Genomic DNA, 26,528 nt, shown 5'->3' on the forward strand with positions numbered 1-26,528 from the left:
TGGAATTTACTAAGAATATCAAAGTACCTGTGTAGCTGGCTGCTGATTGGTATAGAGTTCTTACTACCTCCATAGTACAGCCATGTCTTAAATATCACATGCCAGCCATTCTGTCCTAAAAAGAAAAAGCATCTAGAACATACAGTATGGGATTGCCAGAGGTGTGGAATAGTTTCTGTCATAAAACAGACTAAATAAGATGGGAAATGTCGGTAGGAAAATGTTTTGTGCTGTTTTTAGTGATAATGGATATCAAGTACTGTTTTTACCATCCATTGATTCAGTATCATAAAATCTAGGTGACATAGGTAATGGATCAGGAATAAAGTCTTGAAGGTAGGGGAAAGGCTAATGAAGAATAATATGTATTGTGTTTCTAGCTCAAGAACCAGAGGGGCACGATGAAATCATCAGGTAGTAAATTTAGAACAAAAGTACAAAAATCTTTTTCATATAATGAATAAATGAGTTGTGGATCTGGCAGCCACAGGTGTTGCAAAGTCTGAAAAAAGAGATCAAAAAAAGGATTAGACAATTTGATGTCTGGTTATTCAGTGGCTATTAAACATAAGGGTATAGATGCTGCCTCTAGCTTAGTCACTAAACTGCTGATAATCAGAAGTCTGTAATGGAGATTAATCACCTTTGGAAGTGCCATCTTTCTTACACCTGCCAATGCTCCTTTGTTGGCCATTGTTAAGAAGAGCATGTTGGGATGAGTGCTGTTTTGGTGTGATGTCAGATATCCATTCTTTAACATGCTTTGTGTATTGCTGTCTTTCAGGAGCTTGGGAATTAAAGTGGCAAGAACTTCTTGCAGGGGGGAGGGAAGGGGGGGTTACAGTTACATGCTTCAGTTATATACCAGGTTCTTCTTTTTTTTTTTTTTTTCTCTGAGACTTTTACAGATGGTGTATGGTTTTTACAAACTAGCCAAATCAGAAATGCATCACAACAAAAGTCAAACACCCCGATCTATACAAGTGATAGCATATATGTCATATATATATTTATATAATTAAACATAGATAGATGTTTATAAGGTTTGTGTTTCCATAATTCATTAAAGGAAAACAGAATTATAAAGTAGCAGGACAGAGAGTAGTCACTGGGGAGATGGAAAGAGGAAAGCAGTATCTGTCCTTTTTGAATCTGTACATCTGAGCTTAAAGCAAAGTATTGCTAGGTTCATCCCTAACATTTGTTGTTACTGATTAGGTTAGTTTTATTTTTTGAGCTTTTTAGTTTTGCTTAGTAAAGTTGTAAGTCCTGTCTAAATTTAGAACCTTTTACATATACAGTCCTTGAAATTTATGGCAGTTATGAGCTGCCTTAGATTTTACATATCTAATTCACTAGGTCTTTCTTCTGTCTTTCCAGATTATGGTAGACACCAAGCCAACAAGCAGAAGAGTACTGCATCAAGTGCTATGTCAGAAAGGAGGAATACAAGGTACTTTTTTGCTCTTCATCTTCTGTAAAAATAACAGCAGATGAAACTGATATACTTTCAAACTTACTTTTCAATGTTTTTCCTTTGCAAATTAGTACTGAAAACTGACAAAGGTATTAGAAAGCAGGAATAGGTCTTACCCCATTCCAAGTAGAATAGTGAATGTCATAATGGTGGGTACTCACCTCAGAGTTAAAACCAGTGTTTCTACGGAGAAGGCCCCTGAGATGTCTGATGCTTGCATCCAGACGGAACTGGTAAGGAAGGAGGCTTTGGTATAGATGGAAGATTGAAATGAGTGCTCAGATCCTCCTTCTGGAGAAAAGGTAAGTACCTGCATAAAGTTTGTGCAGGTTGATGATCTGTAACGTCAGACGGCCAGGTTGCAGGAAACAGCTAAAAGGCTGCTCAGTATTAGAGGGCTGAGATGGAGAAAGATAGGTGGTTTCAGAACCATGCTCCTGTAGTGGACCTTGGACCCTGGTGACCTGCAAGAGGCAGACTCCATTTCCGTCTCTACCCACAACTGAGAACAGATATGGAGCTTTAAGAGCTATACACACCCACAAGCAAGGCCTGTAAGGGGGAGCAATGGTAGCAGCACACTATGGACACCTTGAAAAGAAACGTGGCATGCCTGTACTGGGTAGCTCTCTGTTTTAAGGGCACTGAGGTACCATCAGATGGCCTGACAGGGGGTCACATGAGTTATGCTGCCTTCTGGGAGCTAACGTCTGAGATGTTGCTGAGAGGGTGACACAACTTGTTAAGAGCTCAGACTACTATCCACTACTACCCTTTCACATGGGCATGAATGACACCAAAAGCCAGAACCTGGACAGAATCAAGGAAGCCCTAAGGGTGCAAGCGAAAAATTTTAGCGCCCAAGTTAGTTTTTCTTTCATTTTACCAGCAAGATGAAAGGGTACAGCCAGAAATAGACATATGTGTAATGCAAGTCAACTTCTGGCTTCATGGCTGGTGCTGTCATGTGAGTTTTGGCTTCTATGACAACAGTACATTCTTTGACTATAGCCTGTTTGGGACAGGGGGGATCCACCTGTCTAGAAGAGGTAAGGAATCTTTGGTGGCAGACTGGCTGGCTGGGTGAGGCAGGCTCTAAACTGCGGAACTGGAGGGGGCAGGGTCCGAAGTGGCAATGCTCACACAATCACATCCAACCGGGAAATAAGCCGGGCCAACCAGAGAAGTGACATATGTTCTTAGCTGCCTCCCAGGATGAGTTCCAGAAGGCTAACCACCTCAGTGGTGTGTGTGGCTATGGTGGATCCACTTGCACCATTCCTGGGAAACCTGCATGCTCAAATGCCTCTCTGAAATGCCTGTACACCAACACATGCAGCATGGAGAATGAACAGGAGGAATTCAAGATCTGTGTGTGGTTGCAGGACCATTATCTTATAGCAGTTACAGAGACATGGAGGGATAGCTTGCATGACTGGATGTCTACATACTTTTTAGGAAAGACAGGCCAGCAAGGCAAGGTGCTGGAGTTGCTCTTTATGAGAGAGAGGAACTGGAATGCATTGAGCTCTCCCTAGGGGTGGATGCAGAAAGAACCGAAAGCTTATGGGTAAAGATTAAAGGGCAGGCTGACATGGGGGACACTGTTGTGAGTGTTTGCTACAGGCCACCTGATCAGGAAGGGGGAGTCGATGAGGCCTTCTACAGGCAGCTGGAGGTAGTCTCATGGTCCCAGGCCCTGGTTCTCATGGGAGCCCTCAACCCGCCTGATATCTGCTGGAAAGACCACACAGCTGGGCACACACAGCCCAGGAGGTTCCTGCAGTGTGTTGATGGTACGTTTTTGATGCAGGTGGTGGAGGAACCAGTGAGGCGAGGTGTGCTGCTGGACCTTGTGCTAGCAAAGAAGGGCTGCTTGGGAATGTGAAGGCTGGGGGCAACCTTCGCTGCAGTGACCATGAGATGGTGGAGTTCAGGGTCCTGCATGGAAGAAGCAGGGCGATAAATAGGACCCTGGTGTTCAGGCGAGCTACCTTTGGCCTCTTCAAGGACCTACTTGGAGGAATCCCATGTGTTAGGTCTTTACAGGTTGTGGGGTCCAAGAGAGCTGGCCAATATTCAAGCATCACTTCCTCCAAGCTCATCACAAGTGCATCCCCACAAGTAGGAAATGAAGCAGAGGGGGCAGGAGGCCTGCATGGATGAGCAAGGAGTTTCTGGCAAACCTCAAACAGAAGGAGGAAGCTTAAGGCATGTGCTAAAAGGTGCAGGCCACCTGGGAGGACTGTAGGGATGTTGTCAGAACGTGCAGGGAGGTGGTGAGTCAGGCTAAGGTCCATTTGGAATTAAATCTGGCGAGGGATGTCAAGGGTGACAAGAAGGGCTTCTTCAGGTACGTCAGTAGGAGAAGGATGACCAGGGAAAACATGGGCCCGCTGCTGCATGAGGTGGGTGCCCTGGTGACACAGGGCACAGAGAAGGCAGTTACTGAATGCCGCCTTTGCCTCAGTCTAGTGCCAAGGCCGGCCCTCGGGACCCCCAGGCCCTGGGGGCAAGAGAGGATGTCTGGAGAAGGGAAGACTTTGCCTTTGTTGCGAAGGGTTGTGTCAGAGATCACTTAGACAAACCTGACACCCACAGATCCGTGGGGCCCCATGGGATCCCCCCCGAGTGCTGAGGGAGGTGGCAGATGTTGTTGCGAAGTCGCGTGCCACGGTGAGGGGCCTGGGCACCTCCCTGGTGGGGACAGGCTGGGAGAGCTGGGCCTGCTGAGCCTGGGGAAGGGGAGGCTGAGAGGGACCTCACCAATGGCTGCAAATGTCTTAAGGGGGAGTCTCAAGAGGGTGGAACAGGCTCTTTTCAGTAGTGCACAACGAGAGGACAAGGAGCAACGGGCACAAACTGAAACGCAGGAGGTTCCACCTGAGTATGAGGAAGAACTTCTTCACCATGAGGGTGGCAGAGCACTGGGCCAGGCTGCCCAGAGAGGCTGTGGGGTCCTCTTCTCTGGAGACACTCAGAACCCGCCTGGATGCAATTCTGTGTGACCTGTTCTAGGAGAACCTGCTTTGGCAGGGGGTTGGACAAGTTGGTCTCAGAGGTCCCTTCCAACCCTGACCATCCTGTGATTCTGTGAATCCATAGATTCTCAAAGTCCTTAAGTTGCAAAACCTCAGAATGGTTATTCTGAGTTCTTCTGTGTGGTGAGCAATATCTGTTACAATGATTTGTGTAATAAACCACCATTAATATCATTTCAGGCTCAGGAAACTAGGAAAATTTTAGTGTCAGACCCTAGGACCAGCTAAACTGGGCCTACTGAGGTTGAAAATGGTGTTTTTGACTGGAAGGGAAAGTTGTAGTTTTTCATGTCATTGTTTTACTGTCATAATTTATCTTCTGTGTACATCCTGAGTGAATTATATGAAATATATCTTTGAGTTTAAGCAGAGTTTCATCACCTTATTAATTTATGTCTGCATTAATTGTAATTAGCTGGTCATCAAAATTCTACTCAGACATACATTGATTATGTATACGTATATCTTCAAATTTTATTTGTAAAGTGATAATGTCTGGATTGAGAACATACTGACACTTATGAGTAATCACTGGGCTGCAGTTCAGCACTCCATCTGTATTCAGCAAAACACTTAAGCATATGCTTAATTTTAACTTTAGCTCAGGTAAGCATGCAATTGCCTCCATCCAAATTCAGCATAACGTTTTAAGTATGTGTCTAACTTTAAGGATATCCTTAAATCCTACTAAAGATGTGTCTAACTTTAAGGATATCCTTAAATCCTACTAAAGCTAAAATCAAACACATCCTTAAGTGTCTTCATGAATATGGATAACTACTGAATGAGGTTTGATGAAATGAACTCTGTTGGCCATTAAATAACAAGAAATGCCTGGCCATGATTTCATTAGTGTCCTACAGGCAGGGAAAACATAATAGAGAAATAAATCTATTTGTCTCTTGAAATTCTAAAAGCTAAGCTGTGTACTCTTGAAGATAATATATTTCATAATCTGTGGGGGGTCTTCCTATCCCTTAAAGAAGGCTGTGTCTGTGGGAAATCAAGACTTCATTCTCCGTGTTTCATTAAATTCAGAATGTTCAATAAATTCTGTTTCATTCTTTAAACAAGACATTTCAGATAGCATATCTAAATCTGTTTAAAATCACAAATGACAACGAGAGTGCAACTGGTCACAGAAACTTATGAAGAAGATGAATAAACTGTATTCAGACAATAAGCATGTTATAGCTTATTAGCATGTTTTCTATGATTTTATTTTCAGTGCTGAAGTGTATGATTCACATCACCATTCTTTGTTTCAGTCCATTTTCAATTTTGCTGCTTCAACCTCTACAATCTTTCTGCACTATGTATGTGAAAAGCTCTTTGCATTTTTTATTTAATATCCTCTCCTATTGCAGTTCGTGAAGTCTTTTCAACAGTAGGCTGTTAATCCTTTGCAGATTAATACGATTTCAGTGGTAATCCTTTCATTTGTTGAATTTTTAAGACATACAATCATTAAAGAAAGTGCTTGACAGATTTTCCATTAAAGTAGTACAAAGCAGGTGGTATGTCTTTAATGTATGTAGGTAGCACTTTATGTTGCTCATTTATAAAATTAAATTTGCAGATGAAGCAAATAAGTCCAGGGATGGTTGCTGGTCTTTTCTCTTTGGTATTACAGTTCAAATCCAGCCAAGGGGAAAAAAAAATATTACTTAGGGGTTTGCAGACAAACCAGGGTTAGAATACCTGTTGAGTACTCTTTTCATAACTCCATTGTGACTTTTCATCTGGGTAAGGATCAGCTCAGGTTTTGTGTTGATACTGTAAAGCATCAAGTTAAGTATATGGAAAAAAAGCAGGGTATAATTTAATACATGAGATTTGCCTTCAGGTAGGCCATAGGATGTAAATTATATACAGGAGTTATTCTAGTTCTCTGTACAAGGCTAATTCTTGTCTTCATTTAAGTTAAATGTATGACTAAAATACTCTTCCCAGATGGAACTGAAGTCTGTCATTATCTCGCAATAATGGCACACATAAATCTCTTGCCATTAGGGTTTTTGGTTTGCTGTTGATTCCCAGCTCATCGTCCATGACTGTCCTTTTCATCCAAATTCTTTACTCTCTTTTTTTGTGTTCTTTTTCCTTTAATATTTCCCATATTGATTTTTTTCTTATTTTTCTGATTTTATGCACACTGATGAAGCAATAGACAGAAAGGCACATGTGTTAAAATACAGTGATACTGACCTGAGTACTCTTGTAAGCTGCATTTTAGTTAAAAACTCAGAAGCAATTCTTCAGTTAATATACAAACAGAAGAAATGCTTTTTAGCTAGAGATCTGAAAAACATTCAAAGTTTATTAAAACCTCTGTGTAATCAAATAGATAGTAGGTGTGACCTATCATAGTAGGCTGATTTTTTGCTTTTATATATACTGAAAACTCATAGAGGCTTTAGGCAGGAGGGAAAGGAAGCAGACACCACAACTCTTTAAGAAAATCAGGTCTTGAACTTGGCAAACCTTTAGCTGATTTTGTCACATATTTGCAGCTTTAAAATGATTTGGCCTTTGCAACAGCCAAAATAAGTGTCCTTTAATCACTTCCAACCTATTAACAGATGGGCAAACAGCTTTTATAAATGGAGCATACAAAATACTCCAATATCAGCCAAAACTAATTAGTAGCAGTATCTGAACTGAAATTTGTAAGTGATGGAATATATATTAATGCAGATAAACTGTTTGATAAAAAATTAATTTAAAACATCTTGCTTGGTATTTGTTCTGCTTGACTATGTTCTAAACACTTATTAAATAAAACCCACTTTTTTTCTGTTTAGCTATTTTCTTCTATTAAAACAACAAATTTTGCTGTGAAAGTCATCATTAGAGATAGTGTAACTGAGAGAAATCACATCAAGCCAGAGGCAGTTTAGTATGCATTTTTTATGGCATATAAAAGAAAGAACAGTGTAACTTGAACACAACCTTAAAATACATTATCTTTAAGAACAGCACAAAATACTGATATAAGACATTATTTATACAGCAGTGCCAGAGCATATTAAATATATCTTTACACAGCACTATTAATCAGAATATGTAAATTGCATGAAATTAAATTGTGAGATTATAAAAAAATTGCCCCATGTATAATTCAGTAGGAAGAGCCATTCAATGTGTTGCCATCAGATCTGCAGCATGAATTTGATTTTACAAAGACATCTGTAGTGCAGACAGCTGCTGTACCTAAGTGAGGATTTGATTGTACACTCAATCTTTCAAACAGCCACTTGTCCATATCTTTCATATAATTTTTATTATCATGGATCGAAAAAAGAATGTAATGGTTGCAAAATCAGAATTGTTCTGAAATACATTTTCATTTTTAAAAAAATGTGGATTTTAGGAACTTTTTCTCCTTGTGAGTGCCCCAGCATCCCCAAATAACCTACCTTTACTTCAACTTATATAGTGATTTGAGGATCTTGCTTGAAAAGTCAAACTGTATCTAAAATCTGAAATAAATCTGAAAACAATGTTAAGAAAACATTTCAAACTTTTCTACTTGTAAGATAGCACAATGGGACCTGCCCTTCCAAGATAAATGATTGCCTCTGCTAATTTTTTTTTTCAATATTTGGGAAAAAAATATCAACGGAAATACTGTGTGTATTCTATATAACCATGAGTCTAATAAGTCAGGTACTTCCCTTCCTGTCCATCTGACATAATGTTGTTCCTTGGTCTTCAAAGACAGTGGATTTGATCAGTCCAGAGATGTAGCCCTTGGATATCCTCATGCTTAGCACATTCTCATGTCTCAGAGTAGATAGGCATCATCTGCAAACTGGCTTTACCTGTCTAGAAACAGTTGTGGTGATGAGTCCACTGAGGGTATTCCTGGGCAAACTATGAAACTGCAATTTCATTGAAACCCTACAAGAAAATTAAAATGCTGCTGTTCTCTGATAGAATCTCTAGGCAAAGTAATAAATGCACAGCCTCTGCTGGTATGGAGCTGAATTAGAGCCCAGTAGAGGGTTCAATTCTTTGTTCAGTGGAAAAGTGTATCAGATTATAAGTGAGTGGTGAAATTGTGGTCCCATGCTGTGAGGTTATATGAAATACCTGGAAGATTTTTTAGCCAGTAGAGAGATCAAGATTGATGGAACAGATTTGTCTTTGTGGCATAGAGCAGAATGATGAATAAGTGCAAATGATATTTTTTAATTATAGGAAGATGGTCTGATGAGAAATTCTGCAAGCTCTTGGCTAGAGGAAGTGCTACAGAATACCAGAAAATAACCAGTTTAAAATTCATCATCTAAGTAATTTTGTTTAAAAAAACCCCAGTAGATAATAACCTCAAAACAAACAAACAAAAACAACAAAAAAACCCCAGCAAAGACAAGATTTGGAGGAATATTCAGATCTCAATTTCTCAAGCATTTTATCTGACTGTTACCTTGCTTAATTAAGACCAGGCATCAAAAAACATTTTCCTCTCAATTTAGTGATATTTCAAGCAGATTGTTTTAGTCTTGGTACAATCTGGATGTGGTAAGTAAAATTACAACTGACTTTAGAGCTAATTGTGACCTTAACTATAAAATTACTATTTCTAGTCACAATTGTACCTTCAGAAAAAAAGAAAGCTTTAAACATGGTTGATGAAAAATCCTCAGCTACATTATGGTTTGTATTTCTGCAGTTACACTGCTTGAAATGCCAAGTCTAGCATTCTCATTATTCATCATATATATTTTGATAATTTTCTTAGTTGGGGTCATAGTAAAGTAATCACACAGGACTGTAGAGATGAAACTTTGGAGAGTTCCTTTCTACTCATTCTCTATCAACACGAGGTTGAGAGCTTTCAGGGTTTCAGAATTACTTTTGGTAATTTTACAGTAGCAGATAAATGTAGAATTCAAGTTATTGAGTATCTTGGCTTTTCTGATGTTTCTGCTGTCTTGTTTTGACAGGAAAATCTCTGATACAGCATTTCCTGCTGGGTTCTTATGAAAGGTATTGGGTTTGATTAATTTCTGTGTTCTCATAAAATCTTTCTTTTAGGAGGAAATTTCCTGGCAACTGTAATGAATACACATTAATAAAACCCATGGAAGTCAACATTTAGACAGAAGAGACACTGAAGTTTCATTGTGTCTATCTGCTACCGTTTGTATTATCGGTTCAATTGTAAGAGCTGGTAGGTAAGTTTGTTTACTCATTCCATTTTTTGAAGTAGTGTATTTTCACACAAAATATGACTTCTTGCATTCTCCATTTTGTATAAAACTCTACAGTTGAATAGGAATTCAAAATGTTAACAATGTTGAAAATAATAACTTGATCCTTATAGCTTACAAAGCCATGGGCATTGTGCAGATCCATGCAGCTGCAGCCGAACGGTTGGCAAGAGATTTGGATGCTAATTCTGTAATTGTACATGGTAAATGACCAACAGTTTCTTTTCAGTCTTTTAAAGCTGTTCATGTAAATAAAAAGGATTCTACGTGATTCTGTAATTATTTTAGGTACACATTATAATTTGTCTTCTAGGATTTTGATTCCTAGTTCAAGCATTTCTGCACCAAACTGAAAAATGAATCTTCTGTACTGTAATTTCTAGTGACAAATGCCTTGACCTTCAAACTCAGAAGGAAATGTAACTCACTCGGAAGTCTTTGAAAGTTCTCATGATAGTAGAAAGTATCCTAGCAGTAGAGAAGTACTTAAAACAGTCATTTGCATTCAAAGATAGAATCATAGAATGGGTTGGGTTTGGTTGGGTTGGAAGGGACCTTAAAGATCCCCTGGATTCTAACCCCCCTGCCATGGACAGGGACACCTTCCACTAGACCAGGTTGCTCAGTGCCCCATCCAGCCTGGCCTTGAATGCTGCCAGGGCTGGGGCACCCACAGCTGCTCTGGGCAACTTGTTCCAGTGCCTCATCGCTTTCATCATAAAGAATTTCTTCCTTGTACCTAATCTAAATCTACTCTTTTTCAGTTATAAGCCATTCCTCCTTGTCCTGTTGCTACATTCCCTTGTAAAAAGCCCCTCTCCAGCTTTCTTGTAAGCCTTCCAGTACCTAAAGGAGGCCGCTATAAGGTGTCCCCGGAGCCTTCTCTTCTCCAGACTGAGCAACCCCAACTGTCTCAGCCAGTCTTCACAGGAGAGGTGCTCCAGGCCTCTGATCATCTTTGTGGCCTCCTCTGGACTTGCTGCAACAGGTCGATGTGTTTCTTCTGTTGGGGGCCCCAGAGCTGAACGCAGGACTCCAGGTGGGGTCTCATGAGAGCAGAGTAGAAGGGGAGAATCCCCTCCCTCAACCTGCTGGCCGTGCTTCTTTTGATGCAGCCCAGGATACAGTTGCTTTCTGGGCTGCAAGTGCACACTGCCAGGTCACGTTGAGCTTGTCGTCCACCAGCACCCACAAGTCCTTCTCCTCAGGGTTGCTCTCAACCCACTCTGCACCCAGCCTATGTTTAATAATGGGGGTTGCCCTCACCCAGGTCCTGCAAGAGGGTGTCTTGAACATATGGCATTCAAGAGGCTAAAAATTAAGGTAATGTCTTGATCGTTTAATCCATGTAGCACTTATATTCTAGTAGTGTAAGAATTATTGATTTTGTTGTTAGAAAAAACCCCATGCTCAGCTAGTTCATCTGTCATGGCTGTTGTGCACTTTCCAGTTTAGGGAGAATTCAATGATAGTGAGTGCTGTGCTGGGACCCATTTCCATCAGCTGATCTCAAGAAGGCTCTCAATTAGTTTTTAGGGGAGAATGGCTTGTGTGCCACTTGATCCCTCTGCCTTCGGAGAGTCTTGGAGTACATGCATATTATACTGTTAATTCTGGGGGGCTTGCAGTTTTTTAGGTAGAGAAATAGGCTGTAACTAACAGACTGTTTATTGCAGTCTTCTTCTCCAACTTGTTTTAAGTTTCAGTTTCTGAAAAAATAAGTAATGGATTCTGTAGCATAATTACGGTTTTTCATGTTTGTCATCTAGTATTGCTAAATGAAATGCCAGTTCCTGAGAAATGATATACTAGAATGCTGTAATAATGCACTTTTGTCTTCCATCTCAGAGTTTATAACAAGTTGAAAGAGCTTATGTACATTGCAGGTTGAGTGCTAATGTAGGCTGCCTAACTTCAGTTATCATTTTTCTGGTGATGTCTAAGCTTCTTATATAAGAAGTATGCCATAAGAAAACTTATACCTAATTCAGATAAATGGGTTAAGTAGTAACTAAGCAATCTGTTAAACAATGTCTTTCATTAGTTTTTTAGAGTCCTACGATAGGGTAATAAAGATCAGGTCATATTATTTGGTAATCATCAACCTTCAAAAACACTCCTTCAATTTATATACTGGAGGAGAGGGACTTGTTGCTGCTAATATAATTAATGGTGAGGTGAGACAGCATTTCTTGATATCTACTCCTGGGCTGTAGAAGACAAATATGTATTTTTCCTCCTATGACATACTTTAAATCAAAAAAATGAATGCTGAACACAGATTTTTTTTTTACCTTGCCAAGTTTCTCTGTTCCACTTTTCCTCTGCTGAGATACAGAACCTTGTCTTTCCCTCAAGGCTCTGATTATGTGTAGTACACTATCTACTTCCATAATTTGGGATAAAATGTGTTTATCCCAAAATAGTTTTATCCAATCACCTTTGGAAAGAATCATCCCGTATCAGCACTATGAAGTAATTGTTTTTTATGTATCTGTCTATATGAATTCAGAGGAATGTTCTTGCGTCCTTTTAAGATTTTATTATACACTGCACACCTCTTGGTTACATACCTGCTCATCTGTTTTTTTAGTCACCCTTCACTTCTTTCTTACAGTAGTGAAAGTGAAATGTATCTGTAACTACAGTCTACAAGTCATGGACCATCCCTATCAGCATTTGTAAGGTACTACTGCAAAATGACAGCTTGCGTTAAATGTGGAGCTGGTGTTTTGGATCTCTCTATATCACTTTGGTATTTTGAATTAGAGGAGTGGATAGAGAAAATGCAGGTCATCCCATTTTAAAATAAAATTATCTTTTAATTTCAATAGTCTGTCTATTCTTAAGTCCATGTCTGCAATGCAATTAGTTTAAAGTGATTATTGGTGCAAGGAAGATTTCATGTCTCCATATGCACAGCTGCATTTCTAAGTTGTCATTCTGGCACTGCAGAACTTCAAGGTTTAGCTTAAACAAAGAGATTCTCCTGGTCACTTGATAAGAAGATTAATTATTAGCTATTATCATCAATTATTTTATCTGCACTTTGTGTTATGGTGTTGCAATTCTTAGACTGTAACTTTGTTAACTGTTACATGATGTAGACAGTGTCACAAACTGTCAGGAAAAAGGATTTGTAGTGAGATAGTACGTGAGAAAATGCAAAACTGAGTATCATCAAAATTTTCTTAACTTTATCCTTTTTGTCGTTACTTGCCAAGATTTTCTTTTCCTAGTATTATTGCCCTATTGAATTTTAAGGGGGCTGTGCGGAATATGAATAGCAGTTAAACATCTCCCATAACGAAAGAAGTAACTTGTATGTTTAGAAAGCCTCTTTAAAGAAGTTCTGATCCCCTGCAGATTTTTTTGAGCAATCCATGTATTATATATTTTATTCATGGAACTACTACTTATACCTGCTTTTGTTTCCCCTGTTTCCTCATCAGTTTTGATGGCTCACTGTACAGGCAAGCAAGTGTGGTAGAGAAGATAGATGTTGTTGTTCAGCTGTGTGGTAGAAAATTCATGGACACACACACAATTGAATAAAAAGCATTGGTCAGGAGAAGCATAAATGACAATAGCTTGAAGGCAGAATCAAGAAGGCACAGACACAAGGACTGCTGCTCCTCATACATAAGCACAGAAGTGTTGAAAGAAGAAGAAATAGTTGACTGATACCCAAACTGCCTGTTCCTTAGCTCCAGCTGCCCCGCTCACTGCCTTCTGCATTCTTCTGAATGTTTCTTTTTGTGCAGTCCTTATCACCCCAAGGACCGTATGAAGATATTAAGGAAAATAAAAAGCAGTTTAGACTGCAAAATGTAGTCTAAACTTCCTCTTTGTCTGATCTATTGCCCTTCAAATTCCTCTTCCAGAGTAAGAGGTGGCTATCTTATCATGAGGATATTTAAAATTAGATGGGTGCATACACTAGAAAAGAGCTTTTCTCATGGGGAAAAAGCTGAGAAAAAGAGAACTGGTAGGAGTTTTCAACCACGCATCAAAACAGAAGTTGGACTTTGGTGACCGTTTTCATACCTAAGGGTTAGAAATGTACTGTGCTCCCCTCCACCCCCCTTTAAATAGGCATTAGCATTCCAGAAAAAATAAAAATGTACGACCCATTAAATACTGCAATTAGGTTCTAATTGATTTCTGTGTCATTTGAGCTTGATATGCATTAATTGTTTATATCTTGATTCTCATTTCCATTCAGGCCTTTATTTCTGCATTCATAAAGCTTTATATTTCAGTATAAAGTAGGAGGATTGTAATATTTAATTCGAAAACATTCAGTGGATAGGCTCTGAGTTCCCTCCAAAGGCCTTACTGATGCAAATCATGTAAACTGAAGATTCATGGCATAGTTTCAGTTTTCAATTCTGAATTCCATAATCAGGTCTTATATTCCTAACATCACATAGGAAAAAAAATAATACATGAAATGTATGTATATATAATTTGATTTTCCCCATATGTTAGAAAAAATGTATCAATAAAAGTAATTAATTCCTAAGATATAACACATATCCTCCTGACAAGATATGTTCTTATGCTAGGCTGCATAACACATAACATACTGTCTAATGCTGACTGACTGAAAAGTTTGTACTGCTCTTCATACTGTAATGAAATGCTGGTTGATGGTTGAGTCGCTGATGCTTTAATAGGAAGTCTTAAATTTATACCTTCAAATAGATACGATAAAATGTTGCAGCCCCGTGTATTGTCTTTTTTTGTTGATTTGTCTTACGGTCTTCCAAGATTAGAGTGCAAACTCTCCTTTAAAAGGCAGATGCTGTTTTTCTGAAATGTTAAATTGACATTAATTTGCTCTGCTTAGAAGACAGAGAGACATCTTATAGATGCTCATGCATAACGTAGATTGTAATAAGATCTATTGCTGTTAACCCTTAAAGGAAAAAGGGTGCCTTTGTTGAATAGTAGTAAATCAGCTAGAGTCTGTTGAATAGTAGTAAATGAGCTAGTGTCCTGGTTTCAGCTGGGATAGAGTTAACTTTCCTCTCAGTAGCTGGTGCAGTGCTGTGTTTTGGACTTGGTGTGAGAACAATGTTGATAGCACACTGATGGGTTTGGTTGTTGCCAAGTAATATTTATACCAAGTCAAGGGCTTCTCAGTTTCTCAGGCCCTGCCAGTGAGAGGGCTGGAGGGGCACAGGAAACTGGGGAGCAACACAGCCAGGACAGCTGACCCGGACTAGCCAAAGGGATATTCCATACCATAGAATGTAATGCTGAGTATATGTAAGCTGGGGGAAGAAGAAGAAAGCAGGGGAGATATTCAGTGCTATGGTGTTTTTCTTTCCAAGTAACCATTACACGTGATGAAGCCCTGCTTTCCTGGGGATGGCTGAACACCTGCCTGCCCATGGGAAGTGGTGAATAAATTCCTTGTGTTGCTTTGCCTGTGTGCACAGCTTTTGTTTTAGCTATTAAACTGTCTTTATCTGAGCCCACAAGTTTACTTGTTCTTACTCTTCCGATCCTCTCCCCCATCCCACTGTGGGGGGAGTGAGCGAGTGGCTGCATGGTGCTTAGTCAGCACCTGGGGCTAAACCACCCAGAAGCGCACCAAGTCTGCAAAAATCTGTGAGCTAGGTAGATCAGCTGAAGTGTTCTGTTGACAAGAAAGTATATTAAACTGTGAAGTTTTTTTTTTTTTCTGTACTTTTCCTTCTGTGAGCAGTAAAAGATAAATCATATACCACCTATGTCTGAATTAGTCTCTTTGACTGAAGCTATATTATTTAATATATTAAAATGATCAAGAAAACACTTGACTGTTAGCCTACAGAATAAGTGCTCCTTGTTCTTTTTTTGTAAGTAGCTGCAGCAAGGCATCTATGGGCATTTCCATTACATTAATAGTGGGGACAATGTCTTATACTGTGAGTTTTCCCCTTGTCTTTTGCCCTAGAGTGAGCAGTTTAAACTACTGTTTCAGGTAGGTTGAGTGTATCTGCTGTGTAAAATAGAGTGTTAACTACTATAATTATCTACTTACCTCAACCTCTTTCTGCCAGCCTAGTTCTGCAGAGTCCATCACCATTCCATATTGAGAAATTCTGATATGGGTAAGAGATGTTTTTCAGCCTGTCTGTTGCCCTTTGCATTCAGTGTGATGTGAGTTTCACTTTAGTGCAAGAGTGAAACTACCTCATCATATGACCTCTGCATAGGCCTAAGCTTTCATACAAAGTTTGCCAGGCGTATTAATTTGATTCTGAAGAAAGCATTTCTAAAAAAGAAGAAAAGGTTCTGAAGAAAATATTTCTTTACAAAATCAGCGCCTAAAAACTTAATGTAAATATGTATCTGATGGAATCTTCTCTTCTGTTTACGAAACAATGCTTTACAAGAAAGAATTCAACAAAAAGAGGGAGAAGTGATCTGCCTGAATTTTTGAGAGACTGGATATTCAATATTCAAATGTATGCTAGTGGAATACAGCATGTCTTTCAGTTGGTCTGTCCAGGTAAGTGGTTTCTAAAAAATGTATTGCAATGGTACAAAGTTTCAACTGCAGATGCTGCAGGTTTCAGGTTTTGCTTGTTTGTTTTTTAACTTGTGTGAGTAAAGAAGCTACTGTTCTTCAAAGCATAGTCAGGACAAACCCTACCTGATTACGATCTTTTTCAAAATGGAGCATTTTATCATTATACTGGAAATAAAGTATAATCTCTAGAATTTCACTGTGTCTAAGAATGCTGGAAAATAATCCCATGCTATCTTGAAATATACTTAAGAGGGTGTAGAGCAATTTTGTGGCAGGTCTGCGCTTGTGGATGTCTTCAGGCAAAATATTTGCCCCCTTCATAGAGTCAGTGGCACTTGCCTTTCAACATTCTTAAACAGCTCAGCTCAACAAACTTTTACAAACATTCATAGGTGAGTGTTTGCAAATAAAATAAGATGTCACAAGGCAGGAATCAAGATATCCTGCACTGTAAATAGGAAATCATTACCCTTTAAAAATAGAAATGAAATTGTAACTGATTAAGTTCTTCAAATCTAGTCTCATCTTCCTTCTGGGTTTTCTTTTTCCCAGGGCTGTCAGTGGAGAAGCCTTCAATGCTTTGCTCTTGTAGAGTAGCAGCAGCTCCTGGGTGGGATTTGTGGAGACAGCTTCTTTAGGCACCTCACAAGTTGAGATGGGAGATGCCACTTGAAATTTTTCCCTTAGCACACTTTAGTAGCACACTTTTGGTTTGTACTGGCATACGTAGGTGCTGTGAACCAAAGCTGGTCTAAACATGAATTTATATTACCTCTGTGTCTTGCTGTGTTTGGCAGTCATCACAACTGGGAGATCTGGGGACAGTGGTCTTTGGAGGTTATGGTTAATTTTATGTATCGGGAGTTCCAAAGAATGTCTTTAAAGTACAATTTTATTTAGTGAGAGAAACTCATGTTTAATTGGTGCTTTTGATTTGTTAATTACTTACACGTGGTTTCTTTTTATCATAGGTTTTTTGTATGCTTTCTTCCAGCCAGCTTTCTGTTCAAGCTGCATCTTTGATAAGGTGGTCTCTCTGAGTGTCTGACCACACATCATACTTGCTCATTATCTGCTTCTCAGTGTTGGTGCCTAGTAAATGCAATTAATTTCTCATGGAAAATCATGTATTACATGTCATTTAGGTCACATTCCTAAGACAGTGTGAATAAGACCAGGTATTTTTAGTCATTTGCTCAGTCCCCATCACTATGGTAACAGGAGATTTTGTGACTGTGAGACAGATTTCTGTCTTACATCCTAGATTTGGGAGACTATTGTGACTTTTCACTGTGTCCACAGGCAGACTAGGAAAGGTTCATGCTTCCTCATTATTTAATTTATTTAGGATCTCTTAGTTATGAAATGTTATCAAGGCTTGTTTGGCCATTTGAGGCAGTGTGTGGGCTTCTTACTAATTTTGAGTTCAAAACTCTTCTAAATTATGAATGTGTAAATGATGAATAATTGCTGAAACGTGGAGATATGCCTATGTCTAAAGGGCACCCATAATATGATTTCTAACATGGAAGCATTTTGAATAAATGGCACTTATCTTTAAAGTGCCCTCTCTTTCTTAGTCTTCTAATAGAAATGTCATTATTTCTGAAGATAAGTTATTAACAGGGTATAACCTTGCTAAATTTCCTGGGAGAGGCACTGCAACTGGTTGAATGTTTTGAATTGCTGAATACTGATTTGATGCAACTGTCTTCTGTGCCAGTGCAGAGCATCCCATACCATCAGACTGCTATTCAAGAATGGAAGGATAAGGCAGAGGGAGGATGTATGTATCCGGGCAGAATGGTGGAGAGATCTGATAATTATTATACTGAGCTTTTCTGGGTGAACATTGCATCCTGTATGGCCATGTGACCAATCCATGGAAGGTTAAAACAAGAAAAGGGACACTGGTCTTGTGGCTATTTAGTCTGAGCACAGAGGGGTAAAAAAAAAAGTTACAGATCTTCTCTTGAAAGTTTTTTCATCTCATTTTACTGTTGTCTTTTTTTTTTTTTTTTTTTTTTAATTAATCTAAACTTTGCTGAAAAAACAGGGTCTGTGAAAATAAGCGTTCGGATGTTTAATGTCCTCTTAGTTTTCTGTTTGCAGTGTGAGTACTGTCTTTGGCTAACAATAATTTAGGGAGGAAATATCTTACATGTTCTCTTGAGAGTTTTAATTACATCAGTCATACATAACTATAAATGTGATTTGTATGGGATCTGCTTATTTGATGTAAAGGTTAGACACTGAAGATAAGATAGTAGAAATATCAGAATAAGGCAAAAGTATTTGTAGCAAAATTCCAATATTCATCATTATATAGCAAAGAGCTTGCTATTAAAACAGGAAAGAAGACTAACTTACAAAATCTGAACCAAATGTAAATTAGAAATATTGGGTGGAGTAGAAGAACGTATGGAATATATAGAAGACTACTAGAAATACTGTTTTGAATCTCTGTGTTTGATACAAGCAAAGCTAATAAAATAGTTTGACCAGACAAGACCATAGTAATGACATTGTCAGGAACTAAAGAAGACACCGGTACCTGGAGTGGGCTTACAAGTGCTGAATGGAGGCTTATACAGAAAAACATGGTTTTGATTTCCTTTTGATATCTGCTTTTAAACTTCTGAGGAACAAAGGGAACTTCCTTTAGATCAAATGAATTTAACTACAGATGATTCTCTAGATGTATCTATACATACATTGTTCCTCACAGTGCGAGGAAAAATTAGTGACTGCATTACTTGCTAACACATTGCTCACCGAGGAGGTAGGAACTGACTGGAAATAATAGAATGTTTTTTTATCAGTGGTGAGGTTTAGCTGCTGATTTCAAGAAAAGGCCAATTAAAATGAAGGTCATAGTGCAGTGATTTTTAGATTTCATACAAAGTAATGATGGTATTTCATCATATTTGAATCCAATTTGTGCTGCTACTTCATTCTGCTACTGAAAAGCAGGATGCCATGCACAATGCAGTCAGGAGAAAACCTCAGAGCAACACTGCTGTACTTTGTTTGAATAAAATAAGAAAAAATAGAGGTAATGAACTAATCAATTTTGGCCATGTGCTTTGAGGTATCCATTGAAGTTATACCTAATTGTTAAGAAAAATATTTTAAATGTTTTCCTGAAAGCAGTATTTTAGCCTATATTTAAATATACTTTGTTTTTTCTCTGATTGATTTAAAGTGCTACATGTTCTATTCAGGTAAATATTTACATTGACTTCAGAGGAACTATGCATGTATGTAGGTTAGATACTGGGACTGCTAGTTATTTTGCTTCTGGATTCACTGAAGAGTCCAGCAGTAATATCTTGTTATTTAATATATTTGCTGGCTGAGACTGGATTAGGTAAATAGTTGTGAGCTGATCCTGGTATATGTTGTTAAAGCAAACTGTTCACAGTTGTAGCATCCTGATAATTGGACTATTTTCAAATAAAATGTAAACACAATAAGGATTTTCTCTGCAATTGGCCCTTCTGAGCTGCCTCTACTGAAAACCAGATTTTCCCATCTTTGTATTTGTGATCTTGATAACTAGTCTTGTATTTATATATTCAGTGTTTAGGCTAAGGATGTGTCATGGTGTGTTGCATATCACATATTCTACTTGATTTTGAACCATTGCCTATAAGCCATCTCAATTTATATCAACCTTGCCTCATTGCTGGCTGTTCTACATTTGCAGGGAGGTAGTAAAGCATCTCTTAATTTCAGCACAGAAGTGTCCAGATTTTTCATTTATTTATATTTTCATATATTAGTGGAAGGTAAGATTTTAGAGGAGCTTTTAGGTTGCAGACTGGTCTGGCTTGTTTGAAACAACAAAGGATAGTGCAAAACAATGAACTCTAACAGACATGTCAAGGCAGTGTGTCTTCATTAGTCAATTCCAATTCCCTTTCAAGCTGCAGACAGGGAGGGGAGATGCAGAAGGTCCCCAGGATACGCTTCTTTACATGAAGCTAATAGAGGGTAGTGGAGCAGTTCCACACTGCCCTTGTCACAACCTGTGGTTCAGAGCTTAACTCATGCTCAGCCTTCATCATTTTTCAGTACCACTGGGCTGTTTCATTATACTGGTGAATGTTACTGGGGCTTTTGGAAAGGTCTCGTGTTTTTGGGGGTTCAGAGCTCAGAAATGTGCTGTCTGACTGAAGCACCCCAACACACCCTGCAGTTATTTTCTCTCTTAGTTCTTCCTTACTTACTGTGGTTCATATTTGTGACATCTTATGTATAAATTGTTAAATGTAAACAACACCTAATAGCAACGTCTGTTGCATTCATGCCAGAAAAGCCTTATTTATAGAGCAGGACCCTTCTGTGCTGAGTACTGTGCACATTTTGAAAGAAAAATATGCTTCCTGCATCACTCATGGGAAATTGCCTCTAAAGCTGTTTATTTTTCATTAAACAAAATCTTAAAGAACAAGCAACGGGAAGCTATGAAAGCTGTAATAGGAACAAAAGTGTAACAGCTCTCATGCATCTGGCAGAACACAATACTCAGGAGTTTCTTTCATTGTACTGTTGTTTAATAATGTTCTCCACACCTATGTGGTAACGAGCCCTGAGGCAGACGTAGGCTATCATTATGGCCATTTAAGCCAAATATAACATTAAGAAATTTAAATTCCACCATGGAAGAACTCTACAAGAGAGTTAGTGATAATGAATAGATGCATTAATAAAATGTCATAACAGAGCTATTGCAAAGCTTTGCATTTCCTACATAATGTTTGCTGGATAAAGGCTAAATGCATATCTGATCTAATGATCCCTTCCGGTCTTAAAGCTGTGGCTCATTCACTGTCAACTGCAGCAAAAGGAAATAACATAAATATAGTATGCTCCTCTCCTTAACTGCTGATTCCCTCCCAAAAGAATTACAGATTAATATGCATTTAAAAGGTTAAAGAGCTCCCACAACATCTGGAATGTTTGTCGACAAGCATGCTTTCTAATCTACCACACATATACAAACATAAGCCTGTTTTTTCTTTTTTTGTTTTTACCATTTTTCCTTTGAAAGGAAGGTAAATTTAATGCTTAAGAACATAATTTGCTTGCGTGTTTTGCTGTTAGCCTATCATCAGTATGATCCTCCTGGGGTTGCCAGATCGGAACAGGAAATTCAGTTTTGGTTACCCACACAGACCAGAGTACCCTAGACCAGCCACGAACCTTGTTTTAACATGGTTAAATGTTATTTATTTTTGAAAGTAGTAGTAGTTCAAAACATAATCATGGATTTGTTAAGATGTCTTGATAATAAAGTTGAGACCTAAACAGAACAGATGTCCTGCTTAGTTGATAAAGAGAGTTTTTGAAAGTCTGTTCACATTTTGCATCACATTTAGAATTATTCTAAAAATCTACTTTGGAACAACAATGCAACTATCTGAGAAGCAAATTTTCTCCTCAAAATTCTCCTTTGCTACAATGTCTACAGGATAGTTGACAACAGCTGAACTGGTAGTATGCTGACACTGCTGCCTGTCATCCAGACTGATGCTGCTTTATTTGTATTCTCCTGTCTTGTCTCTTCCTCTTACACCTAAGCTATAAAATCTTGGACTGGCTTTTTGTTCCATCTGTGTTAGAATCTGGCACTGAGGGTGTTGTTTTGTGCCTAGGGCTCCTGAGCACTATCCTAATACTCATAGATTGTACAAATAATGATGCATTTTCAAACCTGCTTTAAAGAAAGTTGGGGATTTTTTTAAATTTAAATGATGGAACTTCTCTACACCCATATAGGCAGAGTATAACTCCTTACATTTGACTAGTTTTCTGTGCCAGCTGCATCTCTTTACACCCAAATTTGGGAAGGATGATACCTATCACAATGAATCCAGTGGCAGGTTATTGAGTGGGAGGCATGACAGGGTTGCAGTAGTTATCCGTCAGTGTATGGCCAGTGGTGGAGCACAGAGCAGTGTTTATGCTGGTCTGACTGCTTCTGGGACCATCTGGCTGAAGATTATGGAGCAAGGACCTTCCCTGGGCCAGCATTTTTCAGTGCAAGTACTTATCACAAATATATGGGGTGTAACCTCTTGGCTGAAGCTTAGAATGCTTTTCCCTCTGCTCTTTCTAATGACACCGTTTAGTATCACTGCAATAGAGTGGCTTGATCAGGTTGCTTGTCTTCTCTCTTAGCACTTTGGCCTGTGTCAGGCCCAGAAAGGCCATTTCATCAGATCACAACTCTTTCCACCTAACAGTTTGTGTTTTCATTAGTGTCACTAGAGGGAATTTATATTTTTATATAAATATTTGTGGCTCTGTTTGCTAATATATTTCATACAATAATATCAAATGCAATTCATTCCCTTAATACAATAGAACCCACATTTTCAAACCTTTTTAAAGGTTTAAGTAAATCAGCCTGTGCGCCACACAGTAATGGTTAACAAATAATGATAATGCTGCTTTGTCTATTTTACAGTCTCTAGGAGATTTTCCAAGTCACCAACTGGTACAAGTAGGCAGTCCCCATTTCATTATTATGGACAAACATGAAAGTATTGTAGCAGTGTGCACCCTCTGATTTGTCTCCCGCTCATCCTCATCTGTCTCTGGCCTCTAGTTTTCTCTTTGCTGTGGCTAGATACTGTTCACCTGTTGAAGTCTCTGACTTTTGGTGAGTTGCGTATCCACATGAAGTAAATCATAAAATGGTTTGGGTCAGAAGGGATCTTAAAGATCCCCTGGATTCTAACCCCCCGCCATGGGCAGGGACACCTTCCACTAGACCAGGTTGCTCAGTGCCCCATCCAGCCTGGCCTTGAGCACTGCCAGGGATGGGGCACCCACAGCTGCTCTGGGCAATTTGTTCCAGTGCCTCATCGCTTTCATCATAAAGAATTTCTTCCTTGTACCTAATCTAAATCTACTCTTTTTCAGTTATAAGCCATTCCTCCTTGTCCTGTTGCTACATTCCCTTGTAAAAAGCCCCTCTCCAACTTTCTTGTAGGTGCCTTTAGGTACCGGAAGGCCACTATAAGATGTCCCCGGAGCCTTCTCCAGGCTGAGCAACCCCAACTGTCTCAGCCAGTCTTCACAGGAGAGGTGCTCCAGGCCTCTGATCATCTTTGTGGCTTCCTCTGGACTTGCTGCAACAAGTCGATGTGTTTCTTCTGTTGGGGGCCCCAGAGCTGAACGCAGGACTTGAGGTGGGGTCTCATGAGAGCAGAGTAGAAGGGGAGAATCCTCTCCCTCAACCTGCTGGCCGTGCTTCTTTTGATGCAGCCCAGGATACAGTTGCTTTCTGGGCTCCAAGACTCCACAACCCCTCTGGGCAGCCTGTTTCAGTGTTCCATCACCCTTAAAGTAAAGAAGGTTTTTCTCATATTCAGAAGGAACTTACTGGTTTTCAGTTTGTGCCCATTACCCCTTGTCCTGTTGTTGTGCGCTACTGAAAAATGCCTGTTCCCACCCTCTTGAGGCTCCGCCTTAGGATATTTGTATGCACTGATGAGATCCCCTCTCAGTCTTCTCTAGGCTAAACAGGCTCAGCTCTCTCAGCCTTTCCTCATCAGGGAGATGCTCCAGGCCCCTCATCATCTTTGTAACCCTCCACTGGACCTTCTCCGTAGTTCCCTGTGTCTCTTGAACTGGGGAGCCCAGAATTGGACACAGTACTGTAGGTGCAGCCTCACCAGGTCAGAGTAGAGCAAGAAGATAACCTCCCTCGACTTGCTGGCCCTGCTTCTCCAAATGCACCCTGGCATCCTATCGGCCATGTTGGCCACCAGGGCTCACTGCTGGCTCATGGGCAACTTGCTGTCCATTAAGACTCCCAGGACCTTCCCCGCAGAGCAGCCTTCCAGCAGGCAAGCCCCAGCCTATACTAGTGCTCCCTATGTACAGGACCTTAGTTGTGCAGGGTCTCCTGTTGTAGAAGGCCACCAGTTTTGTCAGGCACATTTTGCCCTTAGTGAAGCCATTTTGTCTGTCAACAATCACCAAAAAATGAAGTCCCTTCCAGTAAGAGAACTCATCAAGTTCACTTGTGTCTTAATGGCATTAGCTTTTAAAACTTTTTTCCATGTAGAAGTTTACTTTGGTTTCTTAACTAAATGAAGTGCTCTTGAAGGCGCACCAAAATACTGATGGAGCAGGTTCATCACTTCTTATGCCTTCATGGCTGCATATCGGTTAAAACACCTTAGGATGATGTTTGCTCTTTTTGTAATTGTGTTGATAACTGCTGTTCTGTTTTTTGTTCGTTATAGCACAAATCTTCACTGTTGTCTAGACAGTTTCCCCCATTTTTGAACCTCTGATTATTTCTTTCCAAGTTTACTACTTTGCACTTGTCTTTATTGAATTTTATCTTGTTGACTTTGGGCCATTTCTCCAATTTATCATGACAATTTTGAGTGTGACTGCTCTCCTGTAAAGTTCTTGTAACTGTTTCCAACATGGTGTCATCTACAAGCTTTATAAGTGTCTTCTCTATTCCATTATATTAGTAGTCATTAATGAACATACTGAATAGAACTGGACTTGGGACAGACCTCACTGAGACCTCACTTTGTACTTCATCTCAATTTTGACAGAAAAGTATCTATCCACCCTTTGAGTAAGATATTTTGATCCCTAGTAAAAAAAATGAGTCAGCAGAAAATATGAGCTTGAAGATTAGGTAGCTATTAAGAGATTCACAAATTCTAGCATAGAATATCAGTATGTGGGAGAGAAATTAAATGTTCACCATTTATTGCTACAAATATGTCTTTTACATGATTTAAAAAGGTTTATTCTCCAATAATATATGAAAAGATTTATCATTGCAGTAATTTTTGTAAGAAAGATATATATTAGGTTTTAAAACTTTGAAGAACTTCTTGCTGTCAGTGAGCAGATGGTCAATATAAATTGACAACTATCACCGCTAATAAAATATACAGTATAATATTTATAATATATTTAATATATGCACAGTAAAAGGCATCTATGTAGAAGTGGATATGCTTGTATAATGCATATAGAACATTGTCCCGCTTTCAGCTGGGATAGAGTTAATTTTCTTCTTAGTAGTACAGTGCTGTGTTTTGGCTGTGATGTGAGAACAATGTTGATAGGACACTGATGTTTTTCGTTGTTGCTGGGTGATATTTATACTAAATCAAGGTCTTTTCAGTTCCTTGGGCCCTGCTAGCCAGAGGGCTGGTGGGGCACATGAAACTGGGAGGGGACACAGGCAGGACAGGTGACCAAAGCTAGACAAAGAGGTATTCCATACCATACCATATGGCATCATGCTGAGTATATAAGCTGGGAGAAGAAGAAGGAAGGGGGGGACATTTGGCATTATGGTGTTTGTTTTCCCAAGTAACCGTTATGCGTGATGGAGCCCTGCTCTCCTGGGGATGGCCAAACACCTGCCCACCGATGCAAAGTAGTGAATGAATTCCTCATTTTGCTTTGCTTGCATGCGCAGCTTTTGCTTTACCTATTAAATTGTTCTTATCTCAACCCTTGAGTTTTACATTCCTTTCAGATTCTTCTCCCCATCCCTCTGGGTGAGGGGGAGTGAGCAAGTGGCTGCATAGTACTTGGTTGCCAGCCGGGGTTAAACCACGACAAACATAAAAATAAAGCTGAAGCATTGTATAATATAACTTGATATAAAAGAAAGGGCTATATCCAGTGAACAGAAATCACTTGTTAAACAGGAGGAAATGTAATTAATCACTGCTCCCATATGCCAAGATCTCTTGACAGGGCAATGAATGTAAAGAGTTTGAACATATTATTTGATAACTACAAAGGGAGAATCATTCTAATATCCAGTTTATGTACTAGTTTATATGTTATGTTAGTTTCATCTTTTTTTTGCAATTTTTATCCATACTTCGAAAGCACAATAATCTTTCCAATACTGCTTTGTTATAAATAAGTGTATATTCTCATTTCTTATTTCTTAGATGGAGAAATAAAGAAAAGAGTTGAAATTATTTGTCTCTGATCGTATACTGAATTGGTCTTAGAAATTTGGTCTGAATTGTTTAAAATTGGCTTAGAACTGGTCCTTAGGCCTATGCTTATCAAATAGGTGATTTCTAAGGACAAGCTTATTTTTTTGTCTGTCTTTCATATGTGTATGTGTATACACACTCATACCCAGTCATCCCCCCAGGTGCGTACCTAATACCCATGTACTCAACTTCAGCTAGTTCTTGTTGCCTGTTGAGACAGCTGCCGCTCATGAAAAAATGGTCCTTGGATTC

The 26,528-nt window shown here is 39.2% G+C and overlaps 1 protein-coding gene across 1 annotated transcript in view; it reads left to right on the forward strand.

Moving 5' to 3' along the window:
• Positions 1–26,528, forward strand: part of IQCM (IQ motif containing M) — a 117,514-nt gene that overhangs the window by 36,487 nt on the left and 54,499 nt on the right. Inside the window, 8 exon segments of the mRNA XM_056328049.1 lie at positions 1,381–1,453; positions 2,936–3,361; positions 10,121–10,149; positions 10,152–10,251; positions 11,012–11,060; positions 12,386–12,529; positions 15,685–15,711; positions 16,131–16,242. Of these exon segments, the coding sequence (XP_056184024.1) occupies positions 1,381–1,453; positions 2,936–3,361; positions 10,121–10,149; positions 10,152–10,251; positions 11,012–11,060; positions 12,386–12,529; positions 15,685–15,711; positions 16,131–16,242 (960 nt within the window).

This window comes from Falco biarmicus, chromosome 1, assembly GCF_023638135.1.
Source record: "Falco biarmicus isolate bFalBia1 chromosome 1, bFalBia1.pri, whole genome shotgun sequence".
Classification (NCBI taxonomy): domain Eukaryota; kingdom Metazoa; phylum Chordata; class Aves; order Falconiformes; family Falconidae; genus Falco; species Falco biarmicus.